Source organism: Cherax quadricarinatus, unplaced genomic scaffold (genome assembly GCF_038502225.1).
Source record: "Cherax quadricarinatus isolate ZL_2023a unplaced genomic scaffold, ASM3850222v1 Contig257, whole genome shotgun sequence".
Classification (NCBI taxonomy): domain Eukaryota; kingdom Metazoa; phylum Arthropoda; class Malacostraca; order Decapoda; family Parastacidae; genus Cherax; species Cherax quadricarinatus.
This window is the reverse complement of record NW_027195283.1, coordinates 42782-55649: the sequence shown is the minus strand read 5'-3', so window position 1 is coordinate 55649 and position 12868 is coordinate 42782. Positions and strand designations below refer to the sequence as shown.

The 12868-nt window shown below is 38.6% G+C and overlaps 1 protein-coding gene across 1 annotated transcript in view; it reads left to right on the top strand.

The window, feature by feature from the left end:
- The window catches only part of LOC128686639 (uncharacterized), a gene marked incomplete at its 5' end in the record, with an annotated part of 89171 nt that overhangs the window by 43446 nt on the left and 32857 nt on the right, over positions 1-12868 (top strand). The window contains one exon of the mRNA XM_070080265.1: positions 5760-5905. Coding sequence (XP_069936366.1) covers positions 5760-5905 — 146 coding nt within the window. The remainder of the gene's footprint in view (positions 1-5759; positions 5906-12868) is intronic.

Below are 12868 nucleotides of genomic sequence, written 5' to 3'. Positions count from 1 at the left end.
CTGGGGAGTCTAATATTCATTCACTAGTGCACTGATATTATTTATACCATTTTTACAATAATGCAGTCGTCTGCATAACAGTAAATTTTGTATTTTTTTGTATGAATAAAAAATCAAAATAGAAAGCAATAATAATATAAGAGGGGCCTAGAGATGTGACTAATGAACAGAGCATATGTTATTTTAGTGCCACGAATGTCTACCTTGTTTATTCTGGACCCTATTTTGAAATTGGCATCTTTTTTATTTTGTGTGAAATTGGCCAAATTGCCAATTTCTGACCACCATATTGGGTAGTCCAAATTAGTAAATGGGAGGTTTCTTGTACTCAGCTGATAGATAAAATGGAGTTCTAAAGAAATAGCTATGAGTTTGGTCAACTGGAACAATGGAATTGGCTGAAAATTGGGCTCAGTCGGCGAAATCGCCGATACGCATATGTCGCCGAGACCGCTAACTTCGCGGGAGCATAATTCCACGAGTTTTCGACCAAATTTCGAACTTTTGGTGTCATTACCATCGGGAAAAGATTCTTTATCATTTCATAAGAAAAAATAATTTTTTTTTTTTCAAAAATTGAGCGACATAGAATGACAGTTTCAGAGAGGGGCCTGAAACAGTCAAAGGGTTAAGATTTTCCTAAAATGGGCCATAACATTGTCATTGTACAGGTTACCAACAAGGCTTGCAGTAGCTGTGTCAGGGTGATTTTCATCCGTAAAGGTTTGCAGTTCAACCCACTTTGCACACAATTCCTTAATCTCTTTTTTCAATTCCATAATAATTCTCGCCCTTTTTACCACAGGAATGGCACTAGTAGCTTTCTTGGGGTCCATGGTGACTTATTTTGCAGTTACAAGCACTAAAAACACTGGGATAATATGAAATGTACCGAATGTATGCATAGATGTGACCGCACTGGCTGGCTTGTAAACACTGGCACTGAAGCCACGCTTGGTACGTGTCCCGGATGAATCGCGAGGCGAGTTTTTTAGCATGAGGCAAGGCAAAATTTTTGCGTTCAAATGTATCATATGGCGGATTTAACATAACACAATGCCATTGTAAGGCGGGGGTCCACTGTATTTTGTATCTGCCAAGCAATCATGACACCCAGTAGGCATACCAGTGTTGCTCAAAGTGGCAAGAAAAGGTGTAAGCATTTAAGTCTTAGAATTAACGAAGGAAACAAAGATATTAGACAAGACATCCTGTGGCCATAATGAAGTGTTACTTTGTACACATAAAAAAGAGGTAAACATAAGTTTGTGTGACTGGCTGACTTACTGAATGACTGACTGACTGACTGACTTGACTGACTTACTGAATGACTTGACTGACTTACTGAATGACTTGACTGACTTACTGAATGACTTGACTGACTTACTGAACGACTTGACTGACTTACTGAATGACTTGACTGACTTACTGAATGACTTGATTGACTTACTGAAAGACTTGACTGACTTACTACATGACTTGACTGACTTACTGAATGAGTTGACTGAGTCACTGAATGACTTGACTGACTTACTGAATGGCTTGACTGACCTACTGAATGGCTTGACTGACTTTCTGAATGACTTGACTTACTGAACGACTTGACCGACTTACTGAATGACTTGACTGACTTATTGATTACTAAATGACTTGAGACTTACTGAATGACTTGACTGACTTACTGAATGGCTTGACTGACTTTCTGAATGACTTGACGTTTACTGAACGACTTGACCGACTTACTGAATGACTTGACTGACTTATTGAACGACTTGTCTGACTTACTGAATGACTTGACTGACTTACTGAATGACTTGACTGACTTACTGAATGACTTGACTGACTTACTGAATGACTTGAGACTTACTGAATGACTTGACTGACTTACTGAATGACTTGACTGACTTAATGACATACTGAATGACTTGACTGACTGAACGACTTGTCTGACTTACTGAATGACCTGACTTACTGAATGACTTGATTGACTTACTGAATGACTTGACTGACTTACTGAATGACTTGACTGACTTACTGAATGACTTGACTGACTTACTGAATGACTTGAGACTTACTGAATGACCTGACTGACTTACTGAATGACTTGACTGATATACTGAATGATTTGACTGACTTACTGAATGACTTGACTGACTTACTGAATGACTTGACTTACTGAACAACTTGACTGACTTACCGAATGACTTGAGACTTACTGAATGACCTGACTGACTTACTGAATGACTTGACTGATATACTGAATGATTTGACTGACTTACTGAATGACTTGACTGACTTACTGAATGACTTGAGACTTACTGAATGACTTGACTGAGTCACTGAATGACTTGACTGACTTACTGAATGAATTGACTGACTTTCTGAATGACTTGACTGACTTACTGAATGACTTGACTGACTTACTGAATGACTTGAGACTTACTGAATGACCTGACTGACTTATTGAATGACTTGACTGATATACTGAATGATTTGACTGACTTACTGAATGACTTGACTGACTTACTGAATGACTTGACTTACTGAACAACTTGACTGACTTACCGAATGATTTGAGACTTACTGAATGACCTGACTGACTTACTGAATGACTTGACTGATATACTGAATGACTTGACTGACTTACTGAATGACTTGAGACTTACTGAATGACTTGACTGAGTCACTGAATGACTTGACTGACTTACTGAATGAATTGACTGACTTTCTGAATGACTTGACTTACTGAACGACTTGACTGACTTACTGAATGACGTGACTGACTTATTGATTACTAAATGACTTGAGACTTACTGAATGACTTGACTGAGTCACTGAATGACTTGACTGACTTACTGAATGGCTTGACTGACTTTCTGAATGACTTGAATTACTGAACGACTTGACCGACTTACTGAATGACTTGATTGACTTATTGAACGACTTGACTGACTTACTGAATGACTTGACTGACTTACTGAACGACTTGACTGACTTACTGAATGACTTGAGACTTACTGAATGACTTGACTGACTTACTGAATGACTTGACTGACTTAATGACATACTGAATGACTTGACTGACTGAACAACTTGTCTGACTTACTGAATGACCTGACTTACTGAATGACTTGATTGACTTACTGAATGACTTGACTGACTTACTGAATGACTTGACTGACTTACTGAATGGCTTGACTGACTTACTGAATGGCTTGACTGACTGAATGACTTAAAGTTAGACACCCCAGTACAACCATCAACTTCAGTACCAGAACCTCTACCATCCACCTCAGCCCAGTAGGGCTACAGCATAACTCTCCACTCTCCTCACAATCATCCACAAACACCAGCACCCACAATTTAAGGTAAGAAATACTGTTATTTCTGTTACATTTGTAGTCTTAAGCAGTAAAAAAACATAATACATCACAACAATGAACTACAGTTACATATTCACTTTTATTTTTATAAAATGTGGAGGCCTAAAAAAAGTTGTTTGGCTTTTTTGGGGGCTCTCAGGAACGTAACCCTATTTTTCCCGTAAGTTCTTCAGTTCATCTAACATGGTTTTATCTAACACGGAGTTTTCAGGAACGTAACTACCGTGTTAAATAACGGTCTACTGTACATCATTATATATTTACATGAATTAATGTGATGGGGAAAGTTTTTAATTTTGCACCAAAATAAACATGACCTACATTAACTAAATGTAATATAGATTAATCCTATTCACTCTGTCAAAGGTAAGACTAAATTTAGTGAGTTAGTGATAATCGACATAATGAAATAAGTTAACTTGGAGCTGTTAAGGCTGATTTATTTCTGAATCATTGCAGAAATAAATTTTTGCTAGGCTTGTTTGGCAAAATGGTGCATGCTGTATAAGCTGAGTTGAGAAGAATGACTTAAAAAGTACAGCACATACAGTATGGTACATACATACTAGCTTGTGGAGCTTCTAATTTTTGGTTTAGCCTCATCAGCTGTCTCCCACTAATTTAAGATGGCCATCCCCCCCAGAAAAAAAAGCATTTAACCTTATTCATTCAAGCATTGTCTTACCAGAAGTGTACCAGCATCACAGTTCAGATAGCTCTCCAACTGAAACATCTCCACCCCTCCCTCAGAAGTCAGGCACTGCCCTTCCCACCTGCTGGACTCAAGTCCACTTAACTTATTTCGCTGAACTTTTTCGTAAATGTTGCCTTGCTCACACTCTGAATTAACATGCTCACGCAAGGCTGCTGGATGCTCAAGCCCCTAGCACTCAAAACCTTCTGTATCATTCCTTCCAAATGTTCCTGGGACAACCCTACCTCTCCTTTGCACCACCTTAGATTTATACACCCTCTTTGTCATCTTATTCCTGTTCATCCTCTCTTAATACCCAGACCACCTCAACCCCACCTCAGCCCTCTGAATTATACCCTTGGTGACCCCACACCATCTGTGCTCAGAATTCTCTGCATAAAATTCACACCACACGTTGCTCTGGTACATTCCATCTCGACTCCCTCCAGCCTCACTACAACATTCAAAGTCCATGTTTCACACCTGTATAAGACTGTTGGTATCACTAAACTCTGGTACATTCTTCTTTTTGCTTCTATAGGTAAAACTTTCTTTCTTTCCATGTATGCCTCATCACACTACCAACTGTTTTCCCCTCATCTATTCCATGGTTCATCTCATTTTTCATAAACCCATCTGCCATGTCTACATCCAAATATCTAAATACATCTACTTCCTCCATACTCCCTCCAATCTAATATCCAGTCTTTCATTGGCTATCCTTTTTACTCTCATCACTTTGCTATTTTCTATATTTACTTATAATTTCCTTCATTTTACCTTTTTTTTTTCAACAAGTCGGTCGTCTCCCACCGAGGCAGGGTGACCCAAAAAAGAAAGAAAATCCCCAAAAAGAAAATACTTTCATCATCATTCAACACTTTCACCACACGCACACATTATCACTGCTTTTGCAGAGGTGCTCAGAATACAACAGTTTAGAAGCATATACATATAAAGATACACAACATATCCCTCCAAACTGCCAATATCCCAAACCCCTCCTTTAAAGTGCAGGCATTGTACTTCCCATTTCCAGGACTCAAGTCCGACTATATGAAAATAACCGGTTTCCCTGAATCCCTTCACTAAATATTACCCTGCTCACACTCCAACAGATCGTCAGGTCCCAAGTATCATTCGTCTCCATTCACTCCTATCTAACACGCTCATGCACGCTTGCTGGAAGTCCAAGCCCCTCGCCCACAAAACCTCCTTTACCCCCTCTTTCCAACCCTTTCGAGGACGACCCCTACCCCTCTTTCCTTCCCCTATAGATTTATATGCTTTCCATGTCATTCTACTTTGATCCATTCTCTCTAAATGACCAAACCACCTCAACAACCCCTCTTCTGCCCTCTGACTAATGCTTTTATTAACTCCACACCTTCTCCTAATTTCCACACTTCGAATTTTCTGCATAATATTTACACCACACATTGCCCTTAGACAGGACATCTCCACTGCCTCCAACATATCCTCCCAAATTTGTCTACCAACCTTTACAAATCTTTACAGAATCTTACAAAAGAACTATGTCATTGTCAAAAAGCAATTGTGACAATTCCCATTTTTGTATCAGATCATTATATTTTAATCCCACATCTCTCATCACCCTAACATTCATTTCTTTTACTTATGGAAGCTCGTATGTTCAGCTGTTTTTCTTTATGATTATACAGGGTCACTATGATAATGGTTGTGTGTATCCTGGGGTAGTGCCTCTGCTTCAACGACTCCACCTTGATGTGGAAAGTCTTCAGGAACAATTTCGAGAAGTTGCTCTGGCGGAGAACCAGGAGACATCCCTAATTAATACCCAACTCGGGTGAGATAATAACAATAATTTTTTCAAGCATTTCTCTTCATTATTTATTAATATACAGTAGGCTTAATGTAATCATTTAAACATATTATTGTGTAACTTTTGGGGATCAATAAACCTTTGAGTTAACTGACTAATAAGGAAAAGCAGGTGATTGTTAATGTTGATTTTGAGGGATAGAGATGAGATTGTATTCCCATGATCATAACAATAACTGATACTGGACTTTGTTGATTGTTGTTGAATCAGTTGACATAGTGAATTTTGTCCTGTATTTGCAGTGTCTTGTAAATTGAGGGTTTACTGTGGTTTTCTTATTCTTATTTTCATTGAAATTTTCCTCTATGAAGTCAGGTCTGTCATGACATAAATTAGGAATTTATTTTATATTGCAGTAAATACACTTAATTTTTAATATAATCATTGGAACTGTGATGTCAGCACAGTTCTTGCAAGATAGCAATTGAGTGAATGACAGTGAATGCGTTTCCTCTATTTTGGGTTAATTTACCTCGGTGGGAGACAGCCAATTACGTTAAAAAATATCGTTATTGCTTTTTTTTTTATGTTATTAACACTTTGACTGTCGCGGTCGTATATATACGTCTTACGAGGTACCATGTTTGACGTATATATACTCATAAATTCTAGCGGCTTCAAATCAAGCAGGAGAAAGCTGGTAGGCCCACATGTGAGAGAATGGGTCTGTGTGGTCAGTGTGCACCATATAAAAAAAATCCTGGAGCACGCAGTGCATAATGAGGAAAAAAAAACTCCGACCGTTTTTTTAATTAAAATGCCGAATTTGTGGTCTATTTTCGTATAGTATTTATGGTTGTATTCTCGTTTTCTTGGTCTCATTTGATAGAATGGAAGACATATTATAGAAATAGAGGTGACTTTGATTGATTTTACTATAAAAAGAACCTGGAAATGGAGCTCAAAGTAGGGGAAATGTTTGATTTTTACCGATGTTCAAAAGTACACAAATGATGTCATTGTCCAATAAATGTCCAACTAGCCATTCTAATATGTCATGAATGGGTTGATGTTATTTATACAATTATTACAGTATTGCAGTAGTCTGCATAATAGTAAGTCTTCTATTTTTTGTTTGAATAAAAATTAAAAATAGAAAGGAAGAGTAATGTCAGAGGGGCCTGGAGACATGACTGATGAACAAAGAAAATGTTATTTTACAGCCAGGAATGCCTGCATTGTTCATTCTGGACCTTATTTTGACATTGTTATATTTTTTAATTTTCGTGAAATTGGCCAAGTTGCAAATTTCTGACCACATTATTGGGTAGTTGAAATCGGTAAATGGGCAGTTTCTTGTACTCAATCGATAGAAAAAATTAAGTTCTAAAGAAATAGCTATGACTTTGGTCGACTGGCACAAAGGAATTAGCCGAAAATAGGGCTCAAAGTGGGCGAAATCGCCGATTTGTCAATATCGCCGGGGTCGCTAACTTCGCGAGAGCATAATTCCGTCAGTTTTCCATCAAATTTCGTTTTTTTAGTGTCATTACAATCGGGAAAAGATTCTCTATAATTTCATAAGAAAAATAATTTTTTTTTTTTTTTGATGTTTTGCGACACCAGGAGACACCTCAGGATTGGGGGTTGCGACAGTCAAGGGGTTAATACACCAAAGGAGGGGTGTTAATGTTGCAGTTTAAAAACTGTAGTGTAAAGCACCCTTCTGGCAAGACAATAATGGAGTGAATGATGGTGAAAGTTTTTCTTTTTCGGGCCACCCTGCCTTGGTGGGAATCGGCCAGTGTGTTAATAAATAAATTAATAATAATACACAGGCCGTCTCCCACCTAGGCAGGGTGGCCCAAAAAAGAAAAACTTTCATAATCACTTACTCCATCACTGTCTTGCCAGAGGCATGCTTATACTACAGTTATAAAACTGTAACATTAACAATTCCTTCATAAATGTTACCTTGCTTACACTCCAACAGCACATCAAGTCCTATAAACCATTTGTTTCCATTCGCTCCTATCTAATACGCTCATGCATGCTTGCTGGAACTCCAAGCCCCTCGCACACAAAACCACCTTTACCCTTCTCCCTCCAGACTTTCCTAGACTGACCCTTACCCCGCCTTCCCTCCACTACAGATTTATACATTCTCGAAGTCATTCTGTTTCATTCCACCCTCTCTACATGTCCAAACCATCTCAACCCCCTCCTCAGCCCTCTGGATAAAAGTTTTGGTAATTCCACACCTCCTAAACTCCAAACTACAGATTCTCTGCATTATATTCACACCACACATTGCTCTCAAACATGACATCTCCACTACCTCCAGCCTTCTCCTTGTTGCAACATTCATAACCCATGCCTCACACCCATACAAGAGTGTTAGTATAACAGTACTCTCATACATTCCCTTCTTTGCTTTCATGGATAAAGTTCTTTGTCTCCACACACTCTTCAGTGTACCACTCACCTTTTTCCCCTTGTTAATTCTATGATTTACCTCATCCTTCATAGACTCATCTGCTGACACATCTACTCCCAGATATCTGAACACATTCACCTCCATACTTTCTCCCTCTAATCTGATATCCAGTCTTCTGTTACCTCATTTTTTTGTTATCCTCATCACCGTACTCTTTCCTATATTCACTTTTAATTTCCTTTGTTTACATGCCCTACCAAACTCATCAACCACCCTCTGCAACTTCTCTTCAGAATTGCAAAGAGCAATTGTGACAACTCCCACTTTGTGTTAGATTCTTTAACTTTTAACCCCACACCTCTTACCACCACCCGAGCATTCACTTCTCTTACAAGTCCATCTATAAATGTATTGAACAACCATGGTGACATCACACATCCCTGTCTAAGGCCTACTTCTACTGAGAAATAATCTCCCTCTTGTCTACATACTCTAACCTGAGCCTCGCTAACCTCGTAAAAACTTTTCACTGCTTTCAATAACCTACCTCCTGTTCCATACATTTGCATCATCTGCCACATTGCCCCCCTATCCAACCTATCATATGCCTTTTCCAAACCCATAAATGCCACAAATACCTCTTTACCCTTATGTAAATACTGTTCACCTATTTGTTTCACTGCAAATACTTGGTCTACACACTGTCTACCCTTCCTAAAGCCTCCTTGTTCATCTGCTATCCTGCTCTCCATCTTACTCTGAATTCTTTTGATAATAACTCTACCATTCACTTTACCAGGTATGCTCAACAGACTTATTCCTCTATAATTTTTACACTCTCCTTTGTCCCCTTTGCCTTTATACAAGGGAACTGTGCATGTTCTCTGCCAATCCCTAGGTATCTTACCCTCTTCCATACATTTATTAAATAAAAGCAGTAACCATTCCAAAACTATATCCCCACCATCAATCTAAGCTGCTTTACCCCCTTTCATTGTACCCACTATCCCATGCATTTCCCCCACAATTACAACTGGTTCTTCCTCACTCCTATAAGATGTTATTCCTCCTTGCCCTATACACAAAATCACAGCTTCCCTGTCTTCATCAACAATTAACAGTTCCTCAAATATTCCCTCCATCTTCCCGATACCTCTAACTCTTCATTTAATAACTCCCTCTCCAATTTTTAACTAACAAATCCATTCTTTCCCTAGACTTTCTCAACTTATTAATCTCACTCCAAAACTTTTTCTTATTTTCAACAAAATTTGTTGATAACATCTCACCCACCCTCTCATTTGCTCTCTTTTTACATTGTTTCACCATCTCTTAACCTCTCTCTTTATTTTCATATACTCCTCCCTCCTTACATCACTTCTACTTTGTAAAAACCTCTCATATGCTAACTTTTTCTCACTTACTACTCTCTTTACATCATCATTCCACCAATCGCTCTTCTTCCTTCCCACACCCACTTTCCTATAACCACAAACTTCTGATGAACACTAACACTATATTCTTAAACTTACCCCTTATACCTTCTACTCCATTACCTCTACTCTCATTAGCCCATCTATTCTCCAACAGTTGTTTATATCTTACCCTAACTGCCTCCTCCTTTAGTTTATGAATCTTCACTTATATCTTACTTCCCGTTTCCATTCTCCTTGTATCCCAACTACCTTTTACTCTCACTGTAGCTACAACTAAAAAGTGATCTGATATATCTGTGGCCCCTCTATAAACATGTACATCTTGAAGTCTACCCAACAGTCTTATCTACCAATACATAGTCCAGCAAACTAAGTACTGTCATTTTGCCCTACATCATATCTTGTATACTTATTTATCCTCTTTTCATAAAATATGTGTTACTTATAACCAAACTCCTTTCTGTACAAAGTTCAATCAAATGTTCCCTATTATCATTTACACCTGGCACCCCAAACTTACCTACCACACCCTCTCTAAACACTTCTCCTACTTTAGCATTTAGGTCCCCTACCACAATTCCTCTCTCACTTGGCTCAAAAGTTCCTGCACACTTGTTTAACATCTCCTAAAATCTCTCTCTCTCTCCTCTACACTCCTCTCTTCTCCAGGTGCATACACTTATTATGAAATGCTTTTCACATCCAACCCTTATTTTAATCCACATAATCCTTGAATTTATACATTTATATTCCCTCTTCTCTCTCCATAACTGATCTTTCAACATTATTGCTTCCCCTTCCTTAGCTCTAACTCTTTCAGATACTCCTGATTTAATCTGATTTATTTCTCCCTACTGAAACTCGCCTATCCCCTTCAGCTTTGTTTTGTTTAGGGCTAGGACGTCCATCATTCTTTTCATTCATAACATTAGCAATCATCTCTTTCTTATCATCTGCACTACATCCACGCACATTCGAACATCCCAATTTTATAAAGTTTTTCTTTTCCTTATTTTTAGTAATTTATACAGGAGAAAGGGTTACTAGCCCATTGTTCCCAGCATTTAGCCGGGAGCAATTCTGTTCCACTTCCCCATGGAGATAAGCAGAAATAAACAAGAACAAGAACTAGGAAGAAAATATAAGAAAACCCAGAGGGGTTAGTATATACAGTGGACCCTCGACTAACGCTATTAATCCGTTCCTGAGAGCTCATCGTTAGTCAAAATAATTGTTAGTCAAGTTAATTTTCCCCATAAGAAATAATGGAAATCAAATTAATCCGTGCAAGACACCCAAAAGTACATGTATTGAAAAAAAAAATTTTAACTCATGAAATATTAATTTTAATACACACAAACTGAAGAAGACATGCACAGTTATATGACACTTACCTTTATTGAAGATCTGGTGATGATTGATGGGATGGGAAGAGGGGAGTGTGTTGATGGTCTTAGTGTTTAGAAGGGGAATCCCCTTCCATTAGGACTTGAGGTGGCAAGTCCTTTTTCGGGGTTACTTCCCTTCTTCTTTTAATGCCACTAGGACCAGCTTGAGAGTCACTGGACCTCTGTCACACAACATATCTGCCCATAGAGGCCTGTACCTCCCATTCCTTTATGACATATCTAAAGCGTTTCACAACATTGTCAGTGTCACCATTAAACACTTGTTCAGGTTTCAGTCCTTCACTGTCTATGTACTCCTTGAATTCCTGCACATATTTTTCAGCTGCTTTTTGGTCCAAACTGGCAGCCTCACCATGCCTTATCACACTATGTATGCCACTACGATTCTTAAATCTCTCAAACCAACCATTGCTGGCCTTAAATTCGCTCACATCACCACTAGTTGCTGGCATTTTTCTAATTAAATCGTCATGCAACTTCCTAGCCTTTTCACATATGATCGCTTGAGAGATGCTATCTCCTGCTATCTGTTTTTCGTGTATCCATACCAATAACAGTCTCTCAACATCTTCTATCACTTGCGATCTCAGTTTCGAAAACATAGTTCCACCTTTGGCAAGAACAGCTTCCTTGATTGCCATTTTCTTGGCCACAATAGTAGCGATGGTTGATTGGGGTTTTGTGTACAGCCTGGCCAGCTCGGAGACACGCACTCCACTTTCATACTTAGCAATGATCTCTTTCTTCATATCCATAGTAATTCTCACCCTTATTGCTGTAGGGTTGGCACTAGAAGCTTTCTTGGGGCCCATGGTGACTTATTTTGCAGGTGCAATCACTAAAAAGGCTGTGATAATATGAAATGTTCCGATTGTATATTTGGAAGCGACCGCGGTGGCTGGCTGGCTTGTAAACACTGGCCAGAAGTGGACGCGTCTCAGACGGAACGAATAGTGTTGGTCGAGTTTTTTAGCGCTAATCGAGGGAAAATTTTTGCGATAAAATGTATCGCTAGTCAAATTTATCGTTAATCGATGCCATCACTGGTCGAGGGTCCACTGTATATGCTTGTACATGCATGTGTAGTGTGACCTAAGTGTAAGTAGAAGTAACAAGACATACCTGCAACCTTGCATGTTTATGAGACAGAAAAAGAGACCAGCAATCCTACCATCATGCAAAACAATTACAGGTTTATGTTTCACACTCATTTGGTAGGACGTTAGTACGTACCTTCCTTGGTGGTTCCTGTGTACCAGCCTACTACCTTATTGCTTTGTTTCCAATATTTGTGAAGTGCAAGGTATTTACAAGGAAATTAAAAAAATATTAGAAAAAAGGTTTAAGAATACGAAGGAATGCAATAAATAACTATCCTGTGGAAGTGTAACATTACTGTCAGTGAGATATAAAGAAACTTAAGAAAACAAATTCTTTTTAAACAGGATGTCATTTGTTAATACTGTTATCAGTTATTATGGCTGTACTACACTAGGAAAATATTAACAACATCAACTTTGTTATATGCAATGATGAGGTAAAAATGCTATTTCTGTGGTGTTGGAAAGTGTATTTATTGAATGGTAGTACATCGCCCATCACACCAAGTAATGCACTGCTGACTCTCTCTTGTGGTTGTGCAGATGCCAGCAAACACCAGTGAAGATTTCTTCCTCTCCGTCATCAAAGATAGCTATAGAGAGAA